The sequence below is a fragment of the Hypanus sabinus genome, chromosome 16, assembly GCF_030144855.1.
Source record: "Hypanus sabinus isolate sHypSab1 chromosome 16, sHypSab1.hap1, whole genome shotgun sequence".
NCBI classification, from domain to species: domain Eukaryota; kingdom Metazoa; phylum Chordata; class Chondrichthyes; order Myliobatiformes; family Dasyatidae; genus Hypanus; species Hypanus sabinus.
In genome coordinates, this window is record NC_082721.1 from 34,637,691 (window position 1) to 34,662,696 (window position 25,006).

The following is a 25,006-nucleotide window of genomic DNA, read 5'->3' on the forward strand; positions in this document are numbered from 1 at the left end:
GTTTCCCAGGAGCTTTACAAGTACGAGTGATCATGTTGGGACTGTGGAATGACCTACTGAAGACCTTTAGGTATACAACAGTGTTTAACAGAGTTGGTTCTGCTCTCAATGAGACCCAAACTAGGAATCATAAGAATATGAGAGCCTGTTGTTAATCTGAAAACAAACTCAGAAGGAAATTCTTTATCCATAAAGTGACAGAATGTGCAATTTATTACTTCAATGAGTACCTAATGTGAAAAGAACACCTGCATTGAGGAGAAGCAGGAAAAGTTCATAAGAGTGTTGAGGGATGTTCTGTGTGTTGATGGATTTGGATGACAAGAAATAGGAAGATGCTAATGTCCAGTATAAACAGTATTATTGACCTTATTACCAATATTGTAGTAGCTTATAATTCTGGGAGACCTTAAGCAAATCCTAGGCTTGAATGTAAACACTCACTGTCCTGGTTCTGCTTATAACAATCAGTATTTCTCTTAGGACATTACTCTTGTACTTCATTTAAAGCCATAAGACACAAGGGCAGAATTAGGCCATTCAGCCCATCGAGTCTGCTCCAACATTCAATCATAGTTAATTTTTATCCCTCTCAACCCCTTTCTTTTGACGTCCTTACTAATCAAGAACCTATTGATCTCCACTTCAGATATACACAATGACTTGGCCTCCACTACCACCTGTACCAATGAATTCCACAGATTCACCACTCCCTGTCCAATTAAATTCTTCCTCATGTCTGTTCCAAAGGATGTCCTTCTATTCTGAGGCTGTGTCCTATGCTCCTAGACTCTCCCTCTGTAGGAAACATTCTCTCCATGTACACTCCACTTAGGCCTTTTAATATTTGATAGCTTTCAATGAGATTCCATCCGCCGCCCCCCACCCCATTCTTCTAAACTTCAAACGTTCCTCATACATTAACCATTTAATTCCTGGGATCATTCTCATGAACTTCCTTTGGACCTTCTCCAATGCCCAATGGAAACTGCATAAGTTATGATATTTGAAACAATCAGTGCTTATCCCTGTTTCCCTTTTATACTAATTTCTCCATAAAAAAACTTTAAGAGTATTTATTCCAAACAAGTTATTTCTTAAAATGTATTTAAGACTATATTTGTGACAAAATCCTATTGGTGTTTTGCATGTTACTGTCATTAAATATCCAAAAATTGAGGAAGATCTCCTAAAACCAGCAAGTTCATTGCAATCATGTACTTATATAAGGTCCTTTCAAATCCCCAGGAGTTCCCTGAACACTTTACATTCAACTAGGGCCTCAAGGATAAATAGCAGGGAGTCATGATTTATCTAACAAATAGAATTAGTGCGCTAGACCTGTTTTCATATTTTTCCTTGTATCTAAATGTGTTGCACCAGTGCTGTGTGCTACATGGAAACTAATAACAGTCCCCTGCTCTAACGGATCTCATTTTGGTCAGTGCAAAAAATCAAGTTCAAAGCCACCTATAAAAACTATATTTGAATGTATCTGGGAGAATAATATCATGTATTTCCAGTGTATCAAATGCTCAAGTAACTGTGTGTCAACAATCCAACAACTTTGCTGATTTATGTGCTACTTTTACAGCGTTGTTCACCAACATTCTAGAAAGCCTCTGCTTGAGATTCAAAATAAGATTTATTTGCAAGAAGTCAAATTTAAGACCCAATGAGCAAGTACTGTAAAAGTTTTTCATTGGCTAAAGTTGACAGTTCTTTTCAAGCAATAAATGCTTTTTTTAAACAATCTTTAAGACAACACGATGTGAAAGATCAAACAATCTTCTTTTCATCTCCTTATGCTGAAATAAAAGAAGACCTTCATATTATCTCCTTCTGGTCTCCACATGTACTATGATCATAATGTGGAAATTAACATTCTATAACCTACAAGCCTTTAGAACTCCTGGTGTCTCCTAACTATGTCTTTGCTCATCTCCTTTTCTATTCCTTATAACCTTGGCAGTGTCCTGCACTATGGGTGTTTGGTCCTTTGCCTAGGTTCCTCAATAACGGTAAAAAAAAATTGCACATAGCTACATATCTGAACATATCTATTTGGGATAGGAATGGAAGACAACATTTTGCTATAACCTCACAATAGTGAAAAACTGTAGAAAATGGGAAATTCCCTTAGCACAAAATTATCACCTTAATTAATGAAAAGATAAAGTTCATCCTTTGGCTTGTATCTAAGTCCAGTCACAATTGGTATTGTATCTCAAATGATGCCGGTTATGCCAATAGCATTCAAGATGTAGGCATTTGTTGTCATGACTACTGGTCCATAATTATACGAAGTCATGTAGAAACTGGAGGAATCCATCACATCAATATTCCAACCTGGAATTTGTCAGATTACAATTGGTCCTCATTTCATATTGTTCTGTCAGATGGGTTGCCAGCTTTTGTCAATGGACTGAATGTGCTCCTTGGCTTTCATCCTTAAGGAGGCAATGCTAGAACTTCTCTGGTCTGCATCTTCCAAAGGATACTTGTCAACAAATGTTGTTGCACACTGGTAAGTCGGAGGTCCAATGGACTGCATTGTCTGGGCCATTGGTGGAGGGGAGTTTAAGAATGTGTGACCCGAGTAACTGGTCTGCAAGCCTTGAGGTGCCCCCATGAAGCCCGGTATACTGTGGATGGAGGTTGCATTAGAAATGGGAGATGTCAACCAGGGATCCAGGGGGAGGGAATTGCTCATGGGTCCGACACTGGAGGGCATTGGTGGTCTGTTGAAGGACAGCATGGGAGAATCATGCAACTTCATCGTGCTGGCCTCAATTTTCTCTTGTCTTCTCCACTTTGCCCTCCTGTTTTGAAACCACACCTGTGATTTTTAAAAGAAAGAAATTTTGAAGTATTGATTTACGCAGGATATTTGATGCACAGACTACCCCACCCTTTTCAGGATCCTACTCCAAACTTCTGACCCTTTCTGCTGAAAATCCAAAATCATGTTGGTGATACATTTCCATGATCTTTGGTTGGTTTTACATGTCTGTACCATAGGGCTTTGCTTAAACCAGTCATCTCCTCTTACCAGCACACTTCCTTTAGAAACCAGTTTATAGTGATTGAAGCTGGAAATATTGGCTGGCTTTCTAGTTCTGTTTAATAGCTAAACACAGAAGGACAATAAATAAACCCAAGCATTTAAAGATATAATTCACCATGTGGGAATGCAGGAAGAAAGGAAGCTATAAAAATTGTGTTGAGTGCCAGTGTAATGAGCTAAAGATAAATTAGTACAACAACAGTTAAGCCATGATTAGAATGCTATGTGTGGAGTTATGCTTCTGTCTATGAAATATCAAAGCTAGTAGGAAAGTGCAGCAGAGGCTGGTGTTGGCAATGGGATATTGTTGTTTTGCGAAGAGACCCGAGATCCCACTGAAATTCTGAAATACATCAGTTACCAAAATCTATCTCGGGCTAGCAACTCAAGAGGGAGAGGTCATTTGTTTACAGCTGTTAGTAAAGAGGCTGGTGAAAAATCATTATTTGCAGATACAAAGTGCAAAATATTTTGCACAGGACCTTGTTGAACTAGAGGTCACAGCATCTTTTAAGAAAGATGGAATATGATCCAAGGCAATGGAGAAAGGATTGATAGTAGAATCAGGTTGTTTTATGAAAGGGATGGCACAAGTACAAAGAGCAGAAGGAATCCTTTCTGTACAGGCTTCTGTAGTCTATCCCATTTCAGGGTGCTAAAAGCTCTCACCATTTGATTCAGCACATGGCAGATCTTGAGCCCAGCAGCTTTTGGTCTGTATAATTTAACAGCCTCACCCATTGTGTCACAGGGAAATCATGCCTGAGTGTACAAGGCAAATTGCATTATAGGGATTTAATTATGGACTGCACACCTCCATAAAATAAATACTTGATGAGTTTTAGCTCCACCTAACATATGGCTTCATACAGCAAATTGTTCACTATGTATTCTAAGGTATGTTCCCCCATCATGCAGTGGGTGAGCTGTCAAATTATACAGACTGAAGACCATCAGGTTCAAAATCAACCATGAGTTGAACTAGCTGAACCTCCCTGAGAAAGCAAGTGGGAGAACTCTCAGCTTAGTGATCGACTGCAGGAACTTGTACCGCAGAGAGTGGCCATTCTGCCCTTAGCACTTGTGCTGTGTTTTGGATAACGCAATCCCGAATGTATTGCAAACAAATTATCTCTGCACAGTCTAGGATTTATTCTAATTTGCCCTAGAAAAAAATGCCATGATATCTGACTCAACAAGATATTGTGGCAAGCCCCAACCTTATGCAAACAGATTTAACAAAAAGGTATCTGTGTTCCTGTCCAATTCTGCTTTCAAATATAAGTCAAGTCAAGTCAACTTATATTGTCATTTTGACCATAACTGCTGGTACAGTGCATAGTAAAAATGAGACAAAATTTTTCAGGACCATGGTTCACATGACACAGTACAAAAACTAGACTGAACTACGTAATAGAACAACACAGAGAAAGCTACACTAGACTACAGACCTACACTGGACTGCATAAAGTGCACAAAAACAGTACCAGTATTACAATAAATAATAAACAGGACAGTAGGGCAAGGTGTCAGTCCAGGCTCTGGGTATTGAGGAATCTGATAGCTTGGGGGAAGAAACTGTTATATAGTCTGGTCGTGAGAGCCCGAATACTTTGGAGCCTTTTCCCAGACGGCAGGAGGGAGAAGAGATTGTATGATGGGTGCATGGGGTCCTTCATAATGCTGTTTCTTTTGCAGATGCAGCGTTTAGTGTAAATGTCCATGATAGCGGGAAGAGAGACCCCGATGATCTTCTCAGCTGACCTCACTACCCGCTGTAGGGTCTTGCTATTTGAAATATCTGAGATTGCATTAATTGAAATAAAGGGATAGTCTTCAAATGATAAGTTTAATCACGCATTAGTACAACATTGTTGGGTTGAGAGTCTGATGCAAAGCCCTAGAGTGAGCTCCTGGTGTTGTTGCAAGTCTGAAAGAGGAAGGTCATTTATTCTTAATTGAGATGTCAGAAACTTTCATCTCCTCTTAATTGCAGGGAAAAGATCCTTTATATGTGCACAAACAAAGTGAATGTTAAATCAGCTAATTGGGGTGTGCGAAAGGTGTCAGAGATAATCAATGCCTAGTTGAAATACAACATTCACCAGTGTCTTAGGTTGTGTATCAGGATCAGGAGTTCACCCTTCTCCTAGGGGCAGCTTTCTGATGGGGTCCACTTCAGTAGTTATCAGCCTCAGTCCAGTATGTCATTTGCTACTCAGCCGTTTGTCCATTCAGTAGATTGTGGCCCAGTCTGCAGTGTACCTGCAGCGAGCAGGTTGTGGTGACTGCCCAGCTGACCCAGGGATGTACCTTGAGACAGCCTGTGTAAGTATTTTTTCTTGAGTGTTCCAGGCATTTGGATAATAGTGGCCACAAATCATAACATTGTTTTGCAGAGAGGAGAGACCTGAGAAATTGAGCAAAGTTTCTCAACTCATTAGTGGCATCAACTACTACTCATTCGCCAGATCATTTTCCCTGATCATTTCCCACTCTGTGGCAGTGACTGTACTTCATTAGGAGTCTGAGGAGATTTGATATGACACCAAAGACCAGCAAATGTCTACAGCTGTACAGCAGACAGCATTCTGTTGCATTACACCGAAAATGGAAACTCCAATGTGCAAGATAAAAAGAGGCTGCACAGGGTTCTAGACTCATCATGCACACGTCCCTCCCTACCATCAAGGATCTTCAAAAAGCGATGCCTCAAGAAGGTAGCATTCACCATTTAAGGACACTTGTCACCCAGAACATGCCCTTTTCTCATTACTACCATGGGGGGGGAGGGAAGGTATAGCAACATTCAACACTCAACATTTTAGGAACTACTTCTTCCCTTCATTCAACCTGAGTGTGGCCTCAATAGCAGTAGAAGAGGCCATGGACAGACATGTCAAGATGGGAAGTCAAGTTGAAATGGTGGCCACTGGGAAATTCTGCCTTTTGTGACAAAGTGAAGGTGCTCATTGAAGTGGTCTACCAATCTATGCCATGTCTCACCAATGCAGAGAAAGCCACACCTGGAACTCTGATACAATAGATGACCCTTACAGACAGGTGTCACTTCACGTGCAAGGACTGTTTGGAGTCCTGAATGATGGTGAGGGAGGAGGTGTAGGGGCAGGTGTAACACTTGTCCCACTTGCAAGGAGCAGTGCCAGGAAGGAGATGAGTGGGGAAGGATGAGTGGACAAGGGAGCATGTAGAGAGTGATCCCCATAGAAAGTAGAGAGTGGGGGAAAGGAAAGATGTGTTTAGTGGTAGGATCCCATTGTAGATGGCAGAATTTATGGAGAACGATGTGCTGGATGCCTTATGAAAAAAGGTTGAGTGAACTCGGCCTTTTCTCCTTGGAGCGACGGAGGATGAGAAGTGACCTGAAAGAGGTGTTTAAGATGATGAGAGGCATTGATCATGTGGATAGTCAGAGGCTTTTTCCCAGGGCTGAAATGGTTGCCACAAGAGGACACATCTTTAAGATGCTGGGGATTAGGTACAGAGGAGATGTCAGGGGTGTTTTTTTACTCAGAGAGTGGTGAGTGTGTGGAATGGGCTGCTGGCAATGGTGGTGGAGTTGGATACAGTAGGGTCTTTTAAGAGAATTTTGGATAGGTACATGGAGCTTAGAAAAATAGAGGGTGATGTGTAAGCCTAGTAACTTCTAAGGCAGGGACATGATTGTGGGCCGAAGGGCCCGTATTGTGCGGTAGGTTTTCTATGATTCTGTGGATATGGAGACTCATGGGGTAGAAGGCAAGGAGAAAGGGAACCCTGGTGCTATTATGACAATGGGAGGATGGGATGAGGGCAGATGTGTGAGAAATGGAGATGCAGGTGAGGGCAGCATCGATGGGAACCCCCATTCTTTAACTAAGGAGAAGGAGATGGGAATTTCCCGTTCTGTCAGGTCTGTCCATGGCACCTTCTGCTTCCACAATGAGGCAACTCTCAAGTTGGAGCAACAAAACCTGATACTCCTTCTGCATAGCTTGCAACCTGATGGCATAAATGTTGATTTCTCTAACTTCCAGTAATTCTCCACATCCCTCCCCGTTCTCTCTTTTTTTCCCCCATTCTGGTTCCCGTCTCTCTCCTCTTCTCCTCATCTGCCTATCACCTCCCTCTGCGGCCCCTCCTCCTTCCCTTTCTTCCATGGTCTACTGTCCTCAGGTATGAGATTGCTTCTTCCTCAGCTTCCTCTTCCCTCCATCACCTCCCAACTTCTTACCTCATTCCTCTCCCCCTCCATTCACCTTCCACCTCACCTGGTTTCGCCAATTACCTGCCAGTTGCGACCCCTTCCCCTTCCCCACCTTTCTATTCGGGTTTCTTCCCCTTTCGTTTCCAGGGTAGATGAAGGGCATCAGCTGGAAACGTTAATTGTCTGAGATGCCCTGATAATTTACTAGCACTCGGAGCATGTTATAATTGGATTTGGAAACAATGCGTGATTTCAAGTGCAAACATGTCCCAGGCATTACCGTGACCTTTTCCTTGTAGTGATTCGGGTATCATCGACATTTCTGCATCATTTTATCACTAGCACTCTTCCATTCTTTATTCTGAAATAATAAACATTCTTAATTTTATTTTCATATTTTTATTCTCAATTTTCTTTCTTTTTCTGACCTCTCTTGTTTTGAACGTTTTAGCCCTGTGCTTATCCTCGCTGGTTGGGTTTAATCCCTGCTTATTTCAATTTTCCGTCTCATTTCCCCTCTTGTTTTCTCCACCTCTCTCCTTCTCGTGCAGGAGGACAGTTTCTGTCCAGCATATATTAAAAAAAAAAGCCAAACTGCTAGAGGAACTCACGTTTGACCGCTGAGTTCCTTCACCAGTTTGTTCCAGACTGGACTCTCTCGTCCGGCTCTACCAGCGTGGGGTCGGTTCCCTGTTTGGCTCCTTCCCCTGACTCACCTGGACTCGGACCTCCGGCAAGTTGACCTTCATAGCCAGCTCCTCCCTGCTGTACACATCGGGGTAGTGGGACTTCTCGAACGCCCTCTCCAACTCGTGGAGCTGATAGGTGGTGAAGGTTGTTCGGTTTCTTCGGTGCTTCTTCTTCGGCGGCTCCTCGTCCATGTCCAGACCAGCTTCCTCCTGACGTGCGGTAGAGCTACCGAACTCACCCAGATCCTCTCTGCATTTGCTCAAGAACAGGCCAGAACCTAAGGAAGACCAACACAGAATTAACAGGGCAGAAATCATCTCCCAAAGTTTGGAAGCTAAACCAAGCTAAATATCATTCCCTCTCAGAATCGAGGTGAAGGGACAGAAAGTTAATCAGCGTCCTAAAGATGCTGCGTGGAAACATCTGTCAGTCCACGGCGTCCATACCAAACGTCATTCACTTACATTAAACCTCATGTTATTCTCCCACATTCTCAACTCGCTTCAAGTCCTGAAAACACAACGCTAGTCATTACAGGTTCTGTTTAACTTATCATTCAGTAGATTCCCACAACACAGATCCGCTTCACATTCAGGTATCCGACCTCCAGATCGGATGCTGTTTGATTCTGAAGTCGTCTCGCACACACTCACTTTATCGGGAATGGTTTCATGGGAAAGAACAATAGCCTCAATGGCAAATCAGCCTTTGGAAATGGGTTACATCGATTTGTAATTTTCTGAAAAGCGACTTGATCGCAAACTTCCTGGCCCGCTTGTTTCCCACACGCCTCGCCAGCTGATTTGATTTGAATGGTGATTAGAACTGAACTCTGTTTATGAGCATGGGGGGTGGAGGGGGGGGGGTTGGTAACCCACGGTTCGAGGCCTTGACCACCGACCCTTCAAGACGGACCAGATGCTCAGCTACTGTCCCCCAGTTTATCCTCCCTCCTTATATTTCCTTTCTTTTTTAAAAAAATCTTGGCTCCACGTGGAAACAAAATGATTGCAGTCGTGTGGAAGATGCCACGAAACTGGGACCAGAAATCGAGTAAGCTCACCCAGAGGAAATCAAAACAAAGCCCCGAGACCACAACAAAAGCAAAGAGACAAAGAGCTCAAAATTAAACAAACGCGGCAATATATCCCACAATATCACTTTAGTCTAGAGGACTTGCTTACAAGAGGCTAACACACTGCATGGCATTGGAATGGGAATAAATGAACTCCGACAATCAACAAGTTTGGCAAATGAACTAAAATGTATCAGAAATTTGCGTCCGTGCGACGATTAATGTCATGATAACTGAATGAACTTTGTTCGACCTTAAGTGCTGCCTATACATTTCAAAGTATAATTCTTTATGCTCTCAAATTTAATTACAGAGTTTTAAAAAAGCATTAGCAGTGCGCATCCCCAATTTGAGTGCAGAACAAAGATATTGATTGTACCGAAGGGAAATTCGGAGCGAGATCTGGTTCAGCTAGGAACCTGAAGCGGGGCGAGCTGGTACATAAGCCCCGCCCTCCTTCCTGTGAGTTTTAGTATTTCTAGATTTAGGCTGTATTGTTGGAATAAATTGCCTCTAATTTTATACATGGCAATTTACTAATCGTGTCAATAAGAGGAAGGCCACCAGATTTTTTTCCCCACAAACTTTCTCTAAAGTGTAGAGTCTCTGAATTCGACAGGTGTGCTCTCCGCTCTGTGACCAACCAGCACCTCCTCCAGATCTAAGGTTTATTATAACGTGCTTGCGCAATCACGGCGATTACATTTGTTAAATTGCCTCTCGAAATGTCAACATGGGAATTATTTTCTATTTTTATAAAGATGACGCACACACAGAGGGCTCTGATTTTTTTTCAACTAAAGCCCTTTCACCCGAAGATATTGTACTTAACTCCGTCAGTTTCAAATAAAAGACCGGGCGCGCAAGTGAACGATTACTTAAACGATTTCCCTTTGCTTAAAGTCATAGAGCGATCCAGCACGCAAACACGAGCCCGCTCTGACCATTGCTCCCATCTAGGTATATGAATCCTCCTATGCTCTTCACATTCTACCAACAGCCCCCCCCCCCATTCTACCACTCGCCTACACACTAGGGGCAATTTGCAGCCACCAATTAACCTACTGGCCCGCAGTATCTTTGGGGTGTGAAAGGAGATTGGATCACCCAGAGAAAAAAAAAGCCTCGAGGTCGCGGGGAGAACATGCAAACTCCACACAGACAACACTTAAGGTCAGGTTTGAACCCGGATCTCTGGCGCTGTGAGGCAGCAACGGCAGTATAGACTTAACCTGTCAGACTTTAGTAGAAAGTTCTTTTTTAAGTCCTGTTTTAAGATAATAAATTTTAAATGTAATTATTGTAAGATTAAATGATGATGTAGTCTATTTTTATATATAAAGTTCGTGAGAATATAAGCCATGTGGGGAACATTTAACTGCAATATGAAATATCTAGTATGCGATGAACAAATCACTCCTGCAGTATCTCTACCGCGCTGAGAGTTTCAGTAGTGCAGGGTATTTGCACTCATTCGCATGGAGATTGGTCTTATTTTCTTTTAATTAGCAAAATGTTTTGTATAAAAAGAATACACGTGAACGGCGATAAAATTCAACGTCGCTTTTATTTTACCCGTTCTACATAAAACTCATTTGCGCGAAGTTTAAGGCCAGCGTTCTGAAAGTTGAAAATGCCACCTTACCGTCCGGCGTGCCTGGCCGAGCCGAGCCCAGGGAGGGGACGTGGCTGTAGCGGTCACTCTGCTGGGACTGCCCGGTCTCCTGGAGGGACTTGGAAGAGAGGGGTGCAGAGTTGAGCAGGGATTGATCCTTTGCAAATCCCAGGATCACGTCGATGCTGTGAACTCGCGAACAGGCACTTGGGCTCTTAACCATTTCGTGGAACTTGCTTGGAATCAGGCATTTCTCGTCCATGCAATCCATTTTGGCTGGAAGAACGCATCCCGACTACAAAGCAAAAATAAAACAGGATATCGCTTACAATTTCATCGCAAACGGCTCTCAAACGAAATCTTATCCGGATGTATCTTACTTGTTTTGGCAAGTACAATCTTTGACCTGTCAAAGGGGTAAAATCATAAGGACAACAAAACTCCAGCGAAATTATGAAGAAAATGAGGAACTTTGAATTAAAATTGTTAGAAATTGGTAGCCACCTCATTTTTTAAAAACCGTAGAATTAGCCTTGCGTCTTCTTTTAATTGACTCGCCAGAAGCTCGTGTATAGTCTTTAAAATGGGAAAGAAACAAAATTACCTTCGATTAAATAAAGGGAGGAATTCTTGGAGTTCTGAAAACCTCCATTAAAATACAGCCCCCCCCCCCAGCTCAGATTATTTCCCAGCGCCTTTCAGAAGCTCCCAACACCGTTCCCAACGGCGATTGCTCAATCATATAAACTTCCCAGATGTCGATGTATTGGGGAAGAAAGAAGCAATCCCCGGGGATTAGTGGATCTGATTATTAGAAGACATCCTCTTGACAGTGATTGACAGGAGTTTTTTTTATAGCTGCATTCATTGCAGGTTCACTTCAAGTTGCAATTTTGAGAAAAGGGAGGGGTTCTTTTAACAAGCCTTCACCTCTGTAGGAAATAACCACTAGGGGTTGGATATGAATCAAATATTTATACAACACCTTAAGGTTGGACGAAGCCCCTTCCTTCTCCACTCCTGCACGCACTTCATAAACTCAGGGTAACTCCGAAGTGGGATTGATCTCTAACTGAACCGCAGCGGTGCAGTTTCAATCTGAATAACCTGAGTGGAAATTATTTTGGAAGTCTTTATTAAAGCAAATAAAGTCAAAGGGGTATATGCGTAAACGAAGACATTGGCATTTTAAATCTGACAGAAGTTAGTCACTCCGTATTTGTGTCAGAAATGAAATCCAACTTCTCCTTACAAAAGGTCTATCGGACGTGCAATTAATAGTTTCAACATTTAATACGTCAAGAATAGCTGGTTGTGCACTCAGATGTCCTTCTCACTGGATATGACGGGATATCTCTGTAACCCTGTGACTGGTAACGGAGTTCCTTCAGCAAAGCGTGCAAACTGTATATAACTGACAACCCTGTGAGTGTATAGAAAGACTGGACGAACGTAAACAGGGCCGTGCATGATGTTATGAGGGTGAAAGTTTATTTGAATAAAAAAACTTTTAAAAGTACCCTGCTAAGTGAGTTTATATAAAAATCGACTTAGTTCCGCGGTGAAACAAGGGAGTTGTGACACCGGTTCAATAGTATAGCTCGGGTTAATTTGAAGGTGATAGCGCTCCTTGTCTGGTTACGTTTCATTTCGCAGTCTCGAAAACTGTGACGCAGGAATTGTTTCCACGCTAACCTTCCCTAAACGTAGATGACTGTTTATTTTCAGGTCGGCGGATAGGAAGTGTCCAAATGTATAAGGATTTCCCCATCAGGCCAAGAGCAACCTCGCAGAACAAGAGCAGAGACAGGTACCGAAATCACGCAGGAGGGTGACTGTTAATGGCCTGACAAGACGTCGGAACTGCAGCGAGGGTCACATTGGATATTGCATCTTGGAATTCAGTACACCATCGGAAACAGTAAAGCGCACAATTCTTCACTTGTTTTCTTTTACATTCACTTAGGAAAACTAGAGAAGTATGTTCCAGGATGAAATAAAATCGTTCGAAGTAAAACACAAGAAAAAGCACCAACTTCCGGCTCCCATGGGACCTCGTATTTCCTCCCACTTCTCCGTAATCAAGCAAGGCAGTAAAATACCCCTCACCATCTACCACCCCCAAACAATATGCCAGCGAATCAAGCCCAAAGAGGGAAGGAAACCCCCTCGATTTATGCCACTCCCCGGCACTGTTACCACAAGGTAATAATCCTTGTTTATATGCCAGACAGATTATCCCCAACGACCTTCTGCACCAACAAGCAACATTGGAGCCCCCATTCGCCCTGAATTAGGCAGGGAGACGGGCACTGTACTTAAAGCCGAGACTATTAGGTTCTTGACTGCTAACGGCGTCAAAGGTTACGAGGAGAAGACAGGCGAGTGGGGTTGAGAGGGAAAATAAATCAGCCATGATCAAGTGCTAGAGAAATTCGATGGACCGAACAGCCCAATTCACCTCGTTCATTTCAGTAAATTGTCTCTGTGCCGCCCAATAAGATTAATTAAACTCTGATCATATATAGGATAACTCTGTGGGTGTGCGCGCCCTTCTCTCCTGGTGGAGTCGTCGGGGCGCCGTCATGACAAGCTTTTTGCACCGATCTTATTGGTGATTGCTCATCGTGCGGTGTATCTTGGGTATCTGAAGCGTGGCGGAGCCCATTCCTCTCCAGGTTTACAGAACAACTATAAAGAGTAAATTCAACCCGAGAATGCTATACAATTAAAATGGATCACTGTTCCCTCTAAACTGCGCGGGTGCGCGGCCTCACTGTTACTGAAATGCTCCGGCGCACGTAACCTTCGTTACCGCGCAGCTGGGATTTTCTCTTAAGTTAATATAATCTTGAAATTTATGTTAATGCAATTGTAAAATAAGACTGGGTGGGTATTTTGAAACTAACGTTGAAGTAACAAAAAAATATATCAACAATCTTGATATTGGAAAGATGGTGATGGGGTAAATGTGCTTTAAAAGAATAAGACCTGCACTGGCTTGGTGGTGCAAAACGCACCACGCTACTTGCTGTTCCTCCTCCTACTTCCTGACTAGTCAGGTCTTCTTTCAATTCGTTATGATCTGCTTCACTATCAATGGGATCCCTAATTAATCGTCAGAGAAAAACAGAGGGCTATGGGTAACCCTAGGTAATTTCTGAGTTAAGGACATGTTTGGCACAGCTTTGTGGGCCAAAGGGCTTGTATTGTGCTGTAGGGTTTCTATGTTTCTAGAAAAGGAGAAAAAGAAAATGGAAAAAAAAATGGAAATTGAGGTTCAATTTGGGACAAGTTCAGGATTTCCTGGAATGTTTGCATTTATTTCAGTGGTATCAAAGCCAGAATGTATTGTGGCTTTGTATGGAGCTGGTCGGACTGCATTTAGATTATTGTGAGCAATATTACTATGTAAGGAAGGATGTGATGGCCCTGGAGAGCAGCCAGGCTTTTCCAGGGTGAAAAGGTTTATATTTGAGCATTTGGTGTTGGGGTATCTCCCTTCTGTACTCAAAGTAATCACATGAATGGGGGAGGGTCTCATTGAAACCTGCTTGTTAATTGTAGAGCACAACATGGTCAGCACAACATTGTGGGCCAAAGGGCCTGTAATGTGCTGTGGATTCCTATGTCCTATGATGTGGTAGCGATTCTTCGACGAGAAGTAAAGCATCTGAACGACACTGAACTGTGATTAGTTGATGCTTGGAAAAGGGTAGTATAGAAACTTTGCTACCAACAGTATACACAACGTTCAGCAGATCGTCGCTTAAAAAAAAGGAAAACTAGAAGAATTAGCTAATGTAAAATGTGATGTTGTGTCACTTAGGCCGCTAAACGAACTAAAAACGATTGTCAGGACATTTTGCCGTTACTGCTTTAATGAGGAATTACGAAGTTTTGATGCAGAATTGCAAGTTAATGAATGTAACGATCCAATCAGCAACTACTGCCTGAAAATTCTGACCAATCCACGATATCGAGTAGCAATAACTGTCCTTAATGACGCTTCAGAAGATCGGAAAAGCTTTCTAAATACAATTGAAGCACTGTTGTGTGCGAAACCAAAAAGTAACAAGTCACGGTCACAAGAATCTTGGCGATACCGTTTATTGAAGTGATAAAGTGAAAGACCGGTTTGCATCTCTAAGTTCTGACGTCAATAGTGCGCCTATTATTCGATTCATCCAACACGTGTGTAATCACTCAGATAATAGATTTCCTGATGATGAGTTAAGAGAATAGCAAGCTTTTGTCACCGTCGTTATGACAAACGCAACCAGTTCTGAATTTGGAAAAGCGAAAGGGACGGGCAAAAATACTCAGCTACAACGAAACGTTTCCCTCAAAAATACCGCAGTGATACGGTGATTCCAAATTTGTCCTTTTTGAGAAAGTTAAGACTTTTAGTCATATGCTGAACTATGTGCTTAGAAACGAAACATTTGAGGAACTGTCAATTCTAGTTGGCATCGTTGAACATTTTAAGTTTCTAGTGCTGACTCCAAACGCAGATTCAGTGTTAAAAATTCAATCAAATGCAAATCCAGAAGCAGACTAAAAGTGGAACATTTGGATGATCTAATGAAGATTACGACGTATCTTTCAGCTGGATGCGAAATTAATCTGGGCAGTGTTTTTAGACAATGGATTTGTAATAAAGTCAGACGAGAAGATGGTTAAGAAATTTGAAAGGTTTTCTTTGTTGTACTGTAATTCATTGTATATTGCAGTTAATAAATTAAATCAAAAGTATGTAATTTTTCAATTGTCGTTCTAAATATTCATTGTATGCATATGACAACAAAAGAAAACATTTTTAAAGCCACGCTGTTTTCAGGCTGCGTACAAATTTCCCGTTCAGAGCAAGGGTTGATACCCATAGCTGTAAAACAAAATGTACCCCCGGGCTGGTGGTCAGAGGGCCATTGCTCCCCGATAGCAACACATTTTCGGGGATAAAAGGGCGTAAACAAGGAGCTAGAATTAATGGTTACACACAGATAAAAACGTGATTGCTAGTTCTCCCTGTACACAAAAATTTACTGATCGTGGCACTTATTCCATCAAAACCCCCATTCCCATATTTGAAAAATGCCAAATATCAATAACGAGATTTGTAAGGAAAGAACAAGAGTAATGATTAAAAGTCATTAATTGTTTCCCCTGGATATATTGTAGTGTTCTCGTTTTATTTTCAGAACGAACAAATAATTAGGACTTCAACTTTAACTACGTTTGGTTTACAAATAACGAATGGGAAATCAGTACGCGTTTAAGTATATATATTTAAATATTTAGCTTCAACACACCACACGCTGCTTATGATGGGTTATTATTGCAGAGCTGAGATTGTAACTGTGTGGGAAAATAAGACTCCTTGAAGAAAGTTAAGTGGTTGTGAAGTCTCTGAAAGCTGTTAGAATATGGTAGAACGGAGAATGAGCTCGGAGTAAATGTATTGGAGGGGTTTTTTTTATATAAAATAGGTCAGGCGGAGGGACGCGGTCTCTTTAAAACAATTGTACAGGGACAATGAGCGACCTGGTCTACAGTGAGTTTCCTCTTAATCCCCTCATTACTGGGAACGGATGGAAAACACGTTCCTATGAACCTGTATCTTGTTTTTGTTTCAGTGCGGGAGCAGGCTCTGTACTCCAGCCTCCCTGTACAATAAATCGCAACTTTTTTTCAAAGGGAGAAGGGTTTCCCAATTAGAGCAGCAGAATTTGAAAATACAAGTGAATACACCAAGCATCGCATCTGAACAAGCGCAGAGAAAGCGGCTGGTGTCGGCATGAATTTATCTCGACTCACTACTTTTTGTGCGATTTTGTAGGCACGCATTCCAGCTAAAACCTGAGCCCATTTCATTATTTCAGTTGCAACTGTTGAAACGAAAGTATTACTCGATTAGAGTTTTGCATCCTCTGATTTAATCCATGCATCCCATTGGCGGTTTTTATTTTACAATGGTCAGTGATTTTTCGATCTTCAACGAATGTATTAAATGGAACTGCCCCCATTTCTGCACGTAACTGGGCGAATGTAGCCTCTGCGGGCGCCATTTGATGTCGTTTTCCCTCTGTGTTTGGAGCAGACAGACGGGTTGTTTCTAGTTGCGTTCACAGAGTCGGGCCGTGCGCTTTGACCAGGCGGCCAGCTGATTAAACTTGTCTATAGCATGAGGTCATAAGAAGTCCTTACTGTCTTTAGAAGCTAAAGGAGATTTTTCTGACGCTCAGCTTCGATTTATGAACCAGATCTCAACTGATCTGCGCCGCCACAATTGTCAAGCATTTCCGCATATCCCTTGTGTTTATTTTCCCTGGGCTGAGGGGCGGGGGGTCGTGGGGGGTGGGGGGGGGGGATCCTACACCTGGAGTAGAGTCAAGAGTACTGCCTGGCTTCCTGTCGAAATAGCCTGATGCTGGAAATCTGAAGTAAAATGTATCTAGTACGTATCACAACCTTCCGGTCAATCCGAAATGATTGTTGGCCTGTGAGTCATCATTGTAATATAACATAGAACAGTACAATATGGACACCACGACCCACGGTGTTGTGCCAACCGTTATAAACCCACTCCTCTATCATCCCAACATTTTCTTCCAACATAACCCTTCCCTTCCATTTTCCTACATCTACCTGACTGTCTAAGAGTCTCTTAAAAATCCTTTCTATATCATCTTTTAATAGCAGCCCCACCCCAGTCCTCATTACTACATTTTAGCCACACTGGGGCCTCTTTGATCAGTGCACTAAACTGACTTTATTTTTTTTTTCCTCTTCTGTTCTGTTTGATCTCTTCCTGGTAAAATTTGCATTTAATTTTGGGTTTTCTTGTGAATGCTATGGTGCTATGTGCGTGCGGGATATTCTACTGAAAGTAATTTGCCAGCATGTACTGGTACATATTATAATAAACTTGACTTTGAGCCTAGTCCACAGACTTGTGCTGGCTGCCTTCCTAACACTGGAAGCAACTATTCTAATTTCAATACAATGCTGATAGAGATGGCTTGTGTCACCCCACTATTTGCTGTTTAAGTGAATGAGAAAGGGGAGTTGCGAGGAGAATGAACAAGAACGGTTTTGCTAAAAGAAAGACTTTGAAGCAGAGTTGAGGGTTTCATCTTCCAATGAGCTGCGCACTCGGTTCATGAAGTACTCTAGGTAGTCTTAATGTTGCTACTTACATGTAACCTGAGGCTCAACTGAAAGTTAAAAGCTGGAATACTCAATGGATCAGGAAGCTTTCCATGGAGAGAAGAACAGTTAATTTATTGAGACAATGATCTTTCCACTGAACTTCTGTAAGATCATTGACCTGAAATGTTAATCTTGTTCTCTCTCCACAGATGCCCTCTGACCTAGTGAATGCTTCTAGCATTTTTGTTTTTTGTTGTTTATCCATGTGTTGACATCAACATCAGCAGAACACTGCAGAATCTGACTGCTTATGATGTTGTTTTTAGGCATCTGCAGAGCTGTTGTGAATAAATACCAAGAGATGTCAGTCCTTCAGTAAACGCACTCTCTGAACTATTCAATGACACCAGCTGGAAAGTTTACAAGAATTGACAGCAGACTGAGACAAAAACAGGCTCAAGTGTGATGCCAAACAAATAAAAATCAGGAGAATCGCAGCCATGAAGTTATAAAATATGATTACTTGTGAATTATGCAGCTGTTGTTCCAGAGTTGTGCTTTTTCAAAGTGCAATTCTTTAAGCGTTTCTGATACATCATTGTAATCAATGTACCTCAACTTTCCTCTGCTAGTTTTAGACTTCACAGTACCATTAACTTCATGGCTGGCTTCTCATTTTCTACCCTTTGTAGATGAGGCCATTCCAAACCCCTGTGGTCTATATCTGGACACATCGCCCCATTCATCTGTGCTTGCTGACTGACATTGGCTCCAAGTTAAACAGCAGTTTTCAAGTTCCTCTTCAGTTTTCTTCCTTAGAGTTGTCATAGCTGGGGGAGGTAGTGGGAAAAAGCTCCTACTACCTATTAAGTGCTCCCAACAGTGTGCATTTCACAGTTTCAGTGTGCCTTTGACAACCAAGTCCAGCTCCTGGCCTTCATGTATGGCTTAGCTACTAAACCCAGTGGAACTGTTTCTACTGACAGGAAAAGGGGCATAATTGAGTTATTGGTACCTTAAAACCAATCAATGTTGGGCAGATGGGGCTTATCAGCCATGGTTGGCTGCTCATCTAAGAGAAGGGACACTCTGATCTAGAACCTCCACTACCTTGTGGCTATAACCACTCATGGAGAAAGTTTCAGGAGTAAACCCTGAGGGAAAATCCGGAACTAGAGTCCCCAAGACAGTCTAACGTTGACTGACTGGCAACTCCTGCAATACCACTGGTGTTAACCATATCGGTCTCTGCTTTCCCTTTGGATTCATCAGATGCATGGAGAAGGGGAGTCTGCTCTTGGAGCAGCTTGCCCTCCCTCATATTGTACTGCCTTGGCTTGCACACTGGCTTGTGTATCATGTAGACAGCTAGGATACAATATCCATGATGAACCCCATCTAACAGGGGACCTCACATGATTTTCCCCTCCTTCCATCAAATTTCAGCCGTTTGACTGCCACTGATTTTATTTGTTCCATTATTGACAACTGCCAATATTGTAAGCTTTGGATCCCCCTTGTTATATTCTGCCTAAGTCTCCAACTCTCTTCCCTCCAAACTTCTGAAGAACTTGTATCAGTCCCACTCCCCTTTACAGTGGCGGCACAGCGATGGAAACTGCAAGCAGTTTCAAACTCCTGGGAGTGCACATCACACACAAACTCTCATGGTCCCAGAACACATCCTGCACAGTCCGGACAGCTCATCGATGCATCTCATTTTCTGAACTGGCTGAAGAGAGCTGAACTCACATCATTCTACAGATGCTCCGTAGTGAGAATTCTAACAAGCCGTTTCACTGCTTGGTACAGAAACTGCACTGTGGAGCACAGGAGGGCTCTACAACATGTAGTCAAAACTGCCCAATGCATCACTGGCACCAGCCTACCTGTCATCAAGACCATATGTACTGAAAGGTGCCGGAAAAGGGCCAGTAACATCATGAAGGATCCCACGCACCCTTCTCACGGACTGTTTGTCCTGCTCCCATCAGGGAGGAGGCTACATAGCATCCACACCAGGACCACCACACTCAAAAAAAGTTACTTTCCCTGAACAATAAGAGTGATCAATATCCCCACCCACCACTTTATAATTTCCCATTAGTCAGCTTATGTACAGCCTAGCATCACTTTATGGACATGCACTCAATCTATGTATAAAAGCTATCTTATGTATTTATATTTATTTTCTTTTAGTATTATTATTCTGTTCTTTATTTTTGTGGTATTTTTTTGGGCTGTATCAGCTCCAGAATAACAATTATTTTGTTCTCCCTACACTTGTGTGTAGGAAATAACATTAAACAATTTTGAATCTCTTAAATCTTGAATTGGTACTCATCAACCACGTGATGGGATATCTGCTCTACTAAGGGAGTTTGCTGTCTTTTTGTGAAGGATTTTGGCTCATAAACCACCACACTATAGGCACCATATAACTCTGAGATGCTGCTGATAGTCTGTTTCATTCGTGGCCCAGGGTTGCCAGTGAAGGTTGTTGTGTCTCCCTTGTTCTTTGATGGCTGAGATCAACTTTGGGTCAGACCTGGGACCTAGTGATTAGTTTGATTCAGTTCCTTACCGTTACCTTCACTCAGTGAAATACTCATTGCATAATTTACTGAATTCAAGTCTGCTTGGAAATTTCATGCATGTTTTGTCTTTAGGTTCAACGTTTGGGCGGAAAAGTGGCCTGTGCAGGTGCCTTTGTAGAAATGTTTTGTGTGGCAAATCACATCTCTTTTTCCAGGGATCTTTAATACATGAGGAGAACATTTGGCCCACAGTGCCTGTGCCAGTTCTCTGCTCTTTCCACATGACCTTGGATACTTTACTTTTACTTTACTTTTATTGTCACCAAACAATTGATACTAGAGCGTACAATTATCACAGCAACATTTGATTCTGCGCTTCATGCTCCCTGAAGTACAAATCAAAGTAAATATAATAAAAATTTAAATTATAAATCATAATTAGAAAATAGAAAAGGGAAAATAAGGTAGTGCAAGTCAGGTCCGGATATTTGGAAGGTACGGCCCAGATCTGGGTTGGGATCCATTAAGCAGTCTTATCACAGTTGGAAAGAAGCTGTTCCCAAATCTGGCCGTACGAATCTTCAAGCTCCTGAACATTCTCCCAGAGGGAAGAGGGACAAAAAGTGTGTTGGCTGGGTGGGTCTTGTCCTTGATTATCCTGGCAGCACTGCTCTGACAGCATGCGGTGTGAAGCGAGTCCAAGGATGGAAGATTGGTTTGTGTAATGTGCTGGGCTATGTTCACGATCTTCTGCAGCTTCTTCTGGTCTTGGACAAGACAACTTCCATACCAGGTTGTGATGCACCCTAGCAGAATGCTTTCTACGATGCATCTATAAAAATTAGTGAGGTCTTTAGGGGACAGGCTAAATTTCTTCAGCTTTCTCAGGAAGTAAAGGCGCTGATACTTTATCCTTTTCAGGTGCCTTCATCCAATTCCACTTTGATAGTCACCAATAAATGTGTTATCATCTCCATTGCACTCAACCTGCATGTTTAATAACTGAGTTTTATCCCGGAAAGTGCGAGATAACTGAGAGGCAATAAAAGAACAATGAGCTCAAAGTCTTCTTTCAGAAGAAGCATTCCCCACACTTCATCCTTATCTACTGATCCTAGATAGAGGCCTGACACGTGTCTTATCTGCTTGTGGACTGTGGGGTAAAACTTCCCCTGGTCAACCACTCTCTGCTGATGTACAAAGAAAAGCCAACCTGGGGAGTTGCATTGGAGAGCACAACAACACTCATGGACATGTAATCAAACATAAAAGATGAAGAGAAAGATCAGCTTTGCTTGCCACAACAGCACTGAAACATCAAAACCTGCAGTGAGAGGCGGTTGTTTTTGCATCAAAGACCGACACGGTCTGAGGACTGTGCTGGTGGTAGCCCACAAGTGTCACCACGTATCCCACGCCAACATGTCACGGCCACAACTCACTAACCCTGACCTTAACTGTTGTCTTTAGAATGTCAGAGGAAACCCATGTGGTCACGGGGAGAACATATAAACTCCTTACAGACAATGGTGGGAAATAAACCCCGAATGGGGATTGCCGGTGCTGTAAAGCATTGCGCTAACCACTACGTTACTGCGCCACCCTGCATTTCAGCATCTCCAGAGGAGAGAGGGAGGTTGAGGGGTATTTTGGTCTTTCTAGTTGAATGCGGTTGACACTCAGGGGTGTGCCTGGCTACTGATACCAACTATGTTGGTAACCAATAATGATTCAATAAAAAAACACTCCAGAAATGGCACCACCAGCCCTTGCATGAAGTGTAACCTCCTTAACTCAAGCACCCACTTAATAAATTAATATAATTGCCTTTCAGTTTTCATTGAGGTGAGTGGTAAATTGATTTGTGCTGCAGAGGGCATTTAATAGATTCATCACTTTACTGTATTAATACAATACCGCTTTACTAGTTTCTTAATTACTCTAATTGAAGGCAAATTGGTTAAGAAGGAGCAACGTACACGTCAATCCGCTTACTTTTATCAGATGACAACATAAGCTGCAGTGATCCTATTAAATGTAAAATCTGCTAACACTTAAAGGAGCTGCGTCAGCTCCCTGTGGCCACGTGAGTCCCCCTCACAACTTAATGTTTTTTGGTTCACTTAAAGTCCAATTGAGAGGGATAGGGCAAGAAACCAGGGGTGAAAGGGTGGTTGTGGCCGCACTTCCATGCCCTTTACCTCTGAGGGTGTTAAACTATCCCCAGTTAGCTCTCAATCTTTCCTGCATTATCCTGTACAGCGTGTCTTACCTGACCATTCACCAGGGTTAGAGATGTCCCCTCACTCTGGCCTTCCACTCTTTGCTCCCCCACCTCCCCCCAGCCAGCAGATCCACCTTTAGAAACGTAGAAACCCACAGCACAATACAGGCCTTTCGGCCCAGAAGGTTGTGCCGAACATGTCCCTACCTTAGAAAGTACTAGGCTTACCCGTAGCCCTCTATTTTTCTAAGCTCCATGTACCTATCCAAAAGTCTCTTAAAAGACCCTATCGTATCCGCCTCCACCACCGTTGCTGGAAGCCCATTCCACGCACTCACTACTCTCTGTGTAAAAAACTTACCCCTGACTTCTCCTCTGTACCTACTCCCCAGCACCTTAAACCTGTGTCCTCTTGTGGCAACCATTTCAGCCCTGGGAAAAAGCCTCTGACTATCCACACGATCAATGCCTCTCATTATCTTGTACACCTCTATCAGGACACCTCTCATCTTCCGTTGCTCCAAGGAGAAAAGGCTGAGTTCACTCAACTTGTTTTTATAAGCTCCCCAATCCAGGCAACATCCTTGTAAATCTCCTCTGCACCTTTTCTATGGTTTCCACATCCTTCCTGTAGTGAGGTGACCAGAACTGAGCACAGAACTCCAAGTAGGGGTCTGACCAGGGTCCTATATAGGGTCAAATACAGGGTCCTTGACACTTTGTTTGGTGTCAAAACTTACATGGTAATTTTTCTTATTTATGTATTGATGTAGAACTGCAGCATGGAATCAGACCTACAGGCCCAAGGAGCTGAGCCACACAGCATCCCACCTGTTTAACACTAGCCTAATCACAGGACAAATTACAATGACCAATTAACCTACCAACCCATCTAAGCAGAGCACCCGGAGGAAACCCATGTGGTCAAAAGGAGAATGCACAGGCTCCTTACAGATGGTTCTGGAATTGCTGACCGAACTCCAACGGCCCAAGATGTAATAGGATCACGATAAATTATGTCAAATAGCAAAGTCAAAATAAATTTTATGACCGAAGTACATAGATGACACCATATACAACCCTGAGATTCATTTTCTTGTGGGCATACTCAGCACATGTGGGCATAGCCTCAGAAGAGAAGGGTGTCCTTTTAGAATGGAGATGAGCAGGAATCTCTTTAGCCAGAGGATGGTGAATCTGTGGAATTCATTGCCACGGATGACTGTGGAGGCCCAGTCTTTGGGTGTATTTAAAGCAGAGGATGATGGATTCTTGGTTGGTCAGAGCATGAAGGGATACAAGGAGAAGGCAAGAGATGGGGTTGACGAGAAAATTGGACCAGCCATGATGAAAGTGCAGAGCAGACCCAATGGGCCGAGTGGCCTAATTCTACTCCTTTATCTTATGGTCTTATGGTAACTGCTATACTACCATAAATCGTGATCAAGATGGGAAGCCTGGGCTGAGTTGCCCTTCATTAACTTCAGGTCGCCAAGGCCAGTTATAATTCTCCAAGGCAGGAACACCCGAAGTTCAACCATTCACCAGACAGACCCTGATCCATCAATTTAAACTTTACACACCCACATTTGCAGCTTTGTTAGTAGACAAGAAACAACTGTGGTTGAAAATCCCCTCTCCAAGTGCCCGGAATCTGAATAGATCCAAAATATCCGATTCTCCCACATTCAGAAGTAAGGTTAAAATAGATTCATTGTTTCAGGTGGAGGTTTTAGTTTGGCTTATAAAGTGCCAACAGTTCCCCTATTGTAAATGCAGTAAGTAAAAGCTTTAAAATATTTTACATTTTCTATATGTATATAAAGCATATTGATTATTGATTATTACATTGGATATAAAAACATTACTGCTATGACTGACAAAGATCTTTAATCCGAATGTGTGCATGTTTTCAACGGCAAACACGAGGAAATCTGCAGATGCTGGAAATTCAAACAACACACACAAAATGCTGGTGGAACTCAGCAGGCCAGGCAGCATCTATAGGGAAAAGCTCTGTCGACGTTTCAGGCCGAGACCCTTCGTCAGGACTAACCGAAAGGAAAGACCAGCATTTTGTGTGTGTTTCATGTTTTCAATATTACTTTCTCTATGGAATATAATCTGGAGATTGGACACTGCATGTGGAATCTTAAAAAAAGGAGCAAATTGCATTTTTTTGCAAATTGAGGAAGTTGAGGAAAGCTTATTTTTGACACTCTCAAAAATTGTCAATGGTAATTTATGGAAAGTAGGTTACAGGGAAAATTATTAAGGAATGGGATTGTTTGGGTAGCCAGTGTAGACTTGATGTGTCAAAATGGTCTCCCTCCATGTTGTGAGGAAATATGGAAATGTGGTTCTCGTTTTCCCTCATTTCCTTCAATGTGTGTTCATTTTGCAGCTCACAGGACCTATCCAGTGACAGAGAATCACTGC

At 42.5% G+C, this 25,006-nt stretch overlaps 1 protein-coding gene across 1 annotated transcript; it reads right to left on the bottom strand.

Moving 5' to 3' along the window:
* Nucleotides 1–1,626: 1,626 nt before the first annotated feature.
* On the bottom strand, nt 1,627–11,322 carry rx1 (retinal homeobox gene 1). The gene is made up of 4 exons (XM_059990813.1): nt 11,259–11,322; nt 10,685–10,949; nt 7,991–8,241; nt 1,627–2,839 (listed from the first exon to the last, which is right to left on the bottom strand). The coding sequence occupies exons 2-4, from the start codon at nt 10,923–10,925 to the stop codon at nt 2,396–2,398; spliced, it is 936 nt and encodes a 311-aa protein (XP_059846796.1). The 5' UTR covers nt 10,926–10,949; nt 11,259–11,322; the 3' UTR covers nt 1,627–2,395.
* Nucleotides 11,323–25,006: the final 13,684 nt, after the last annotated feature.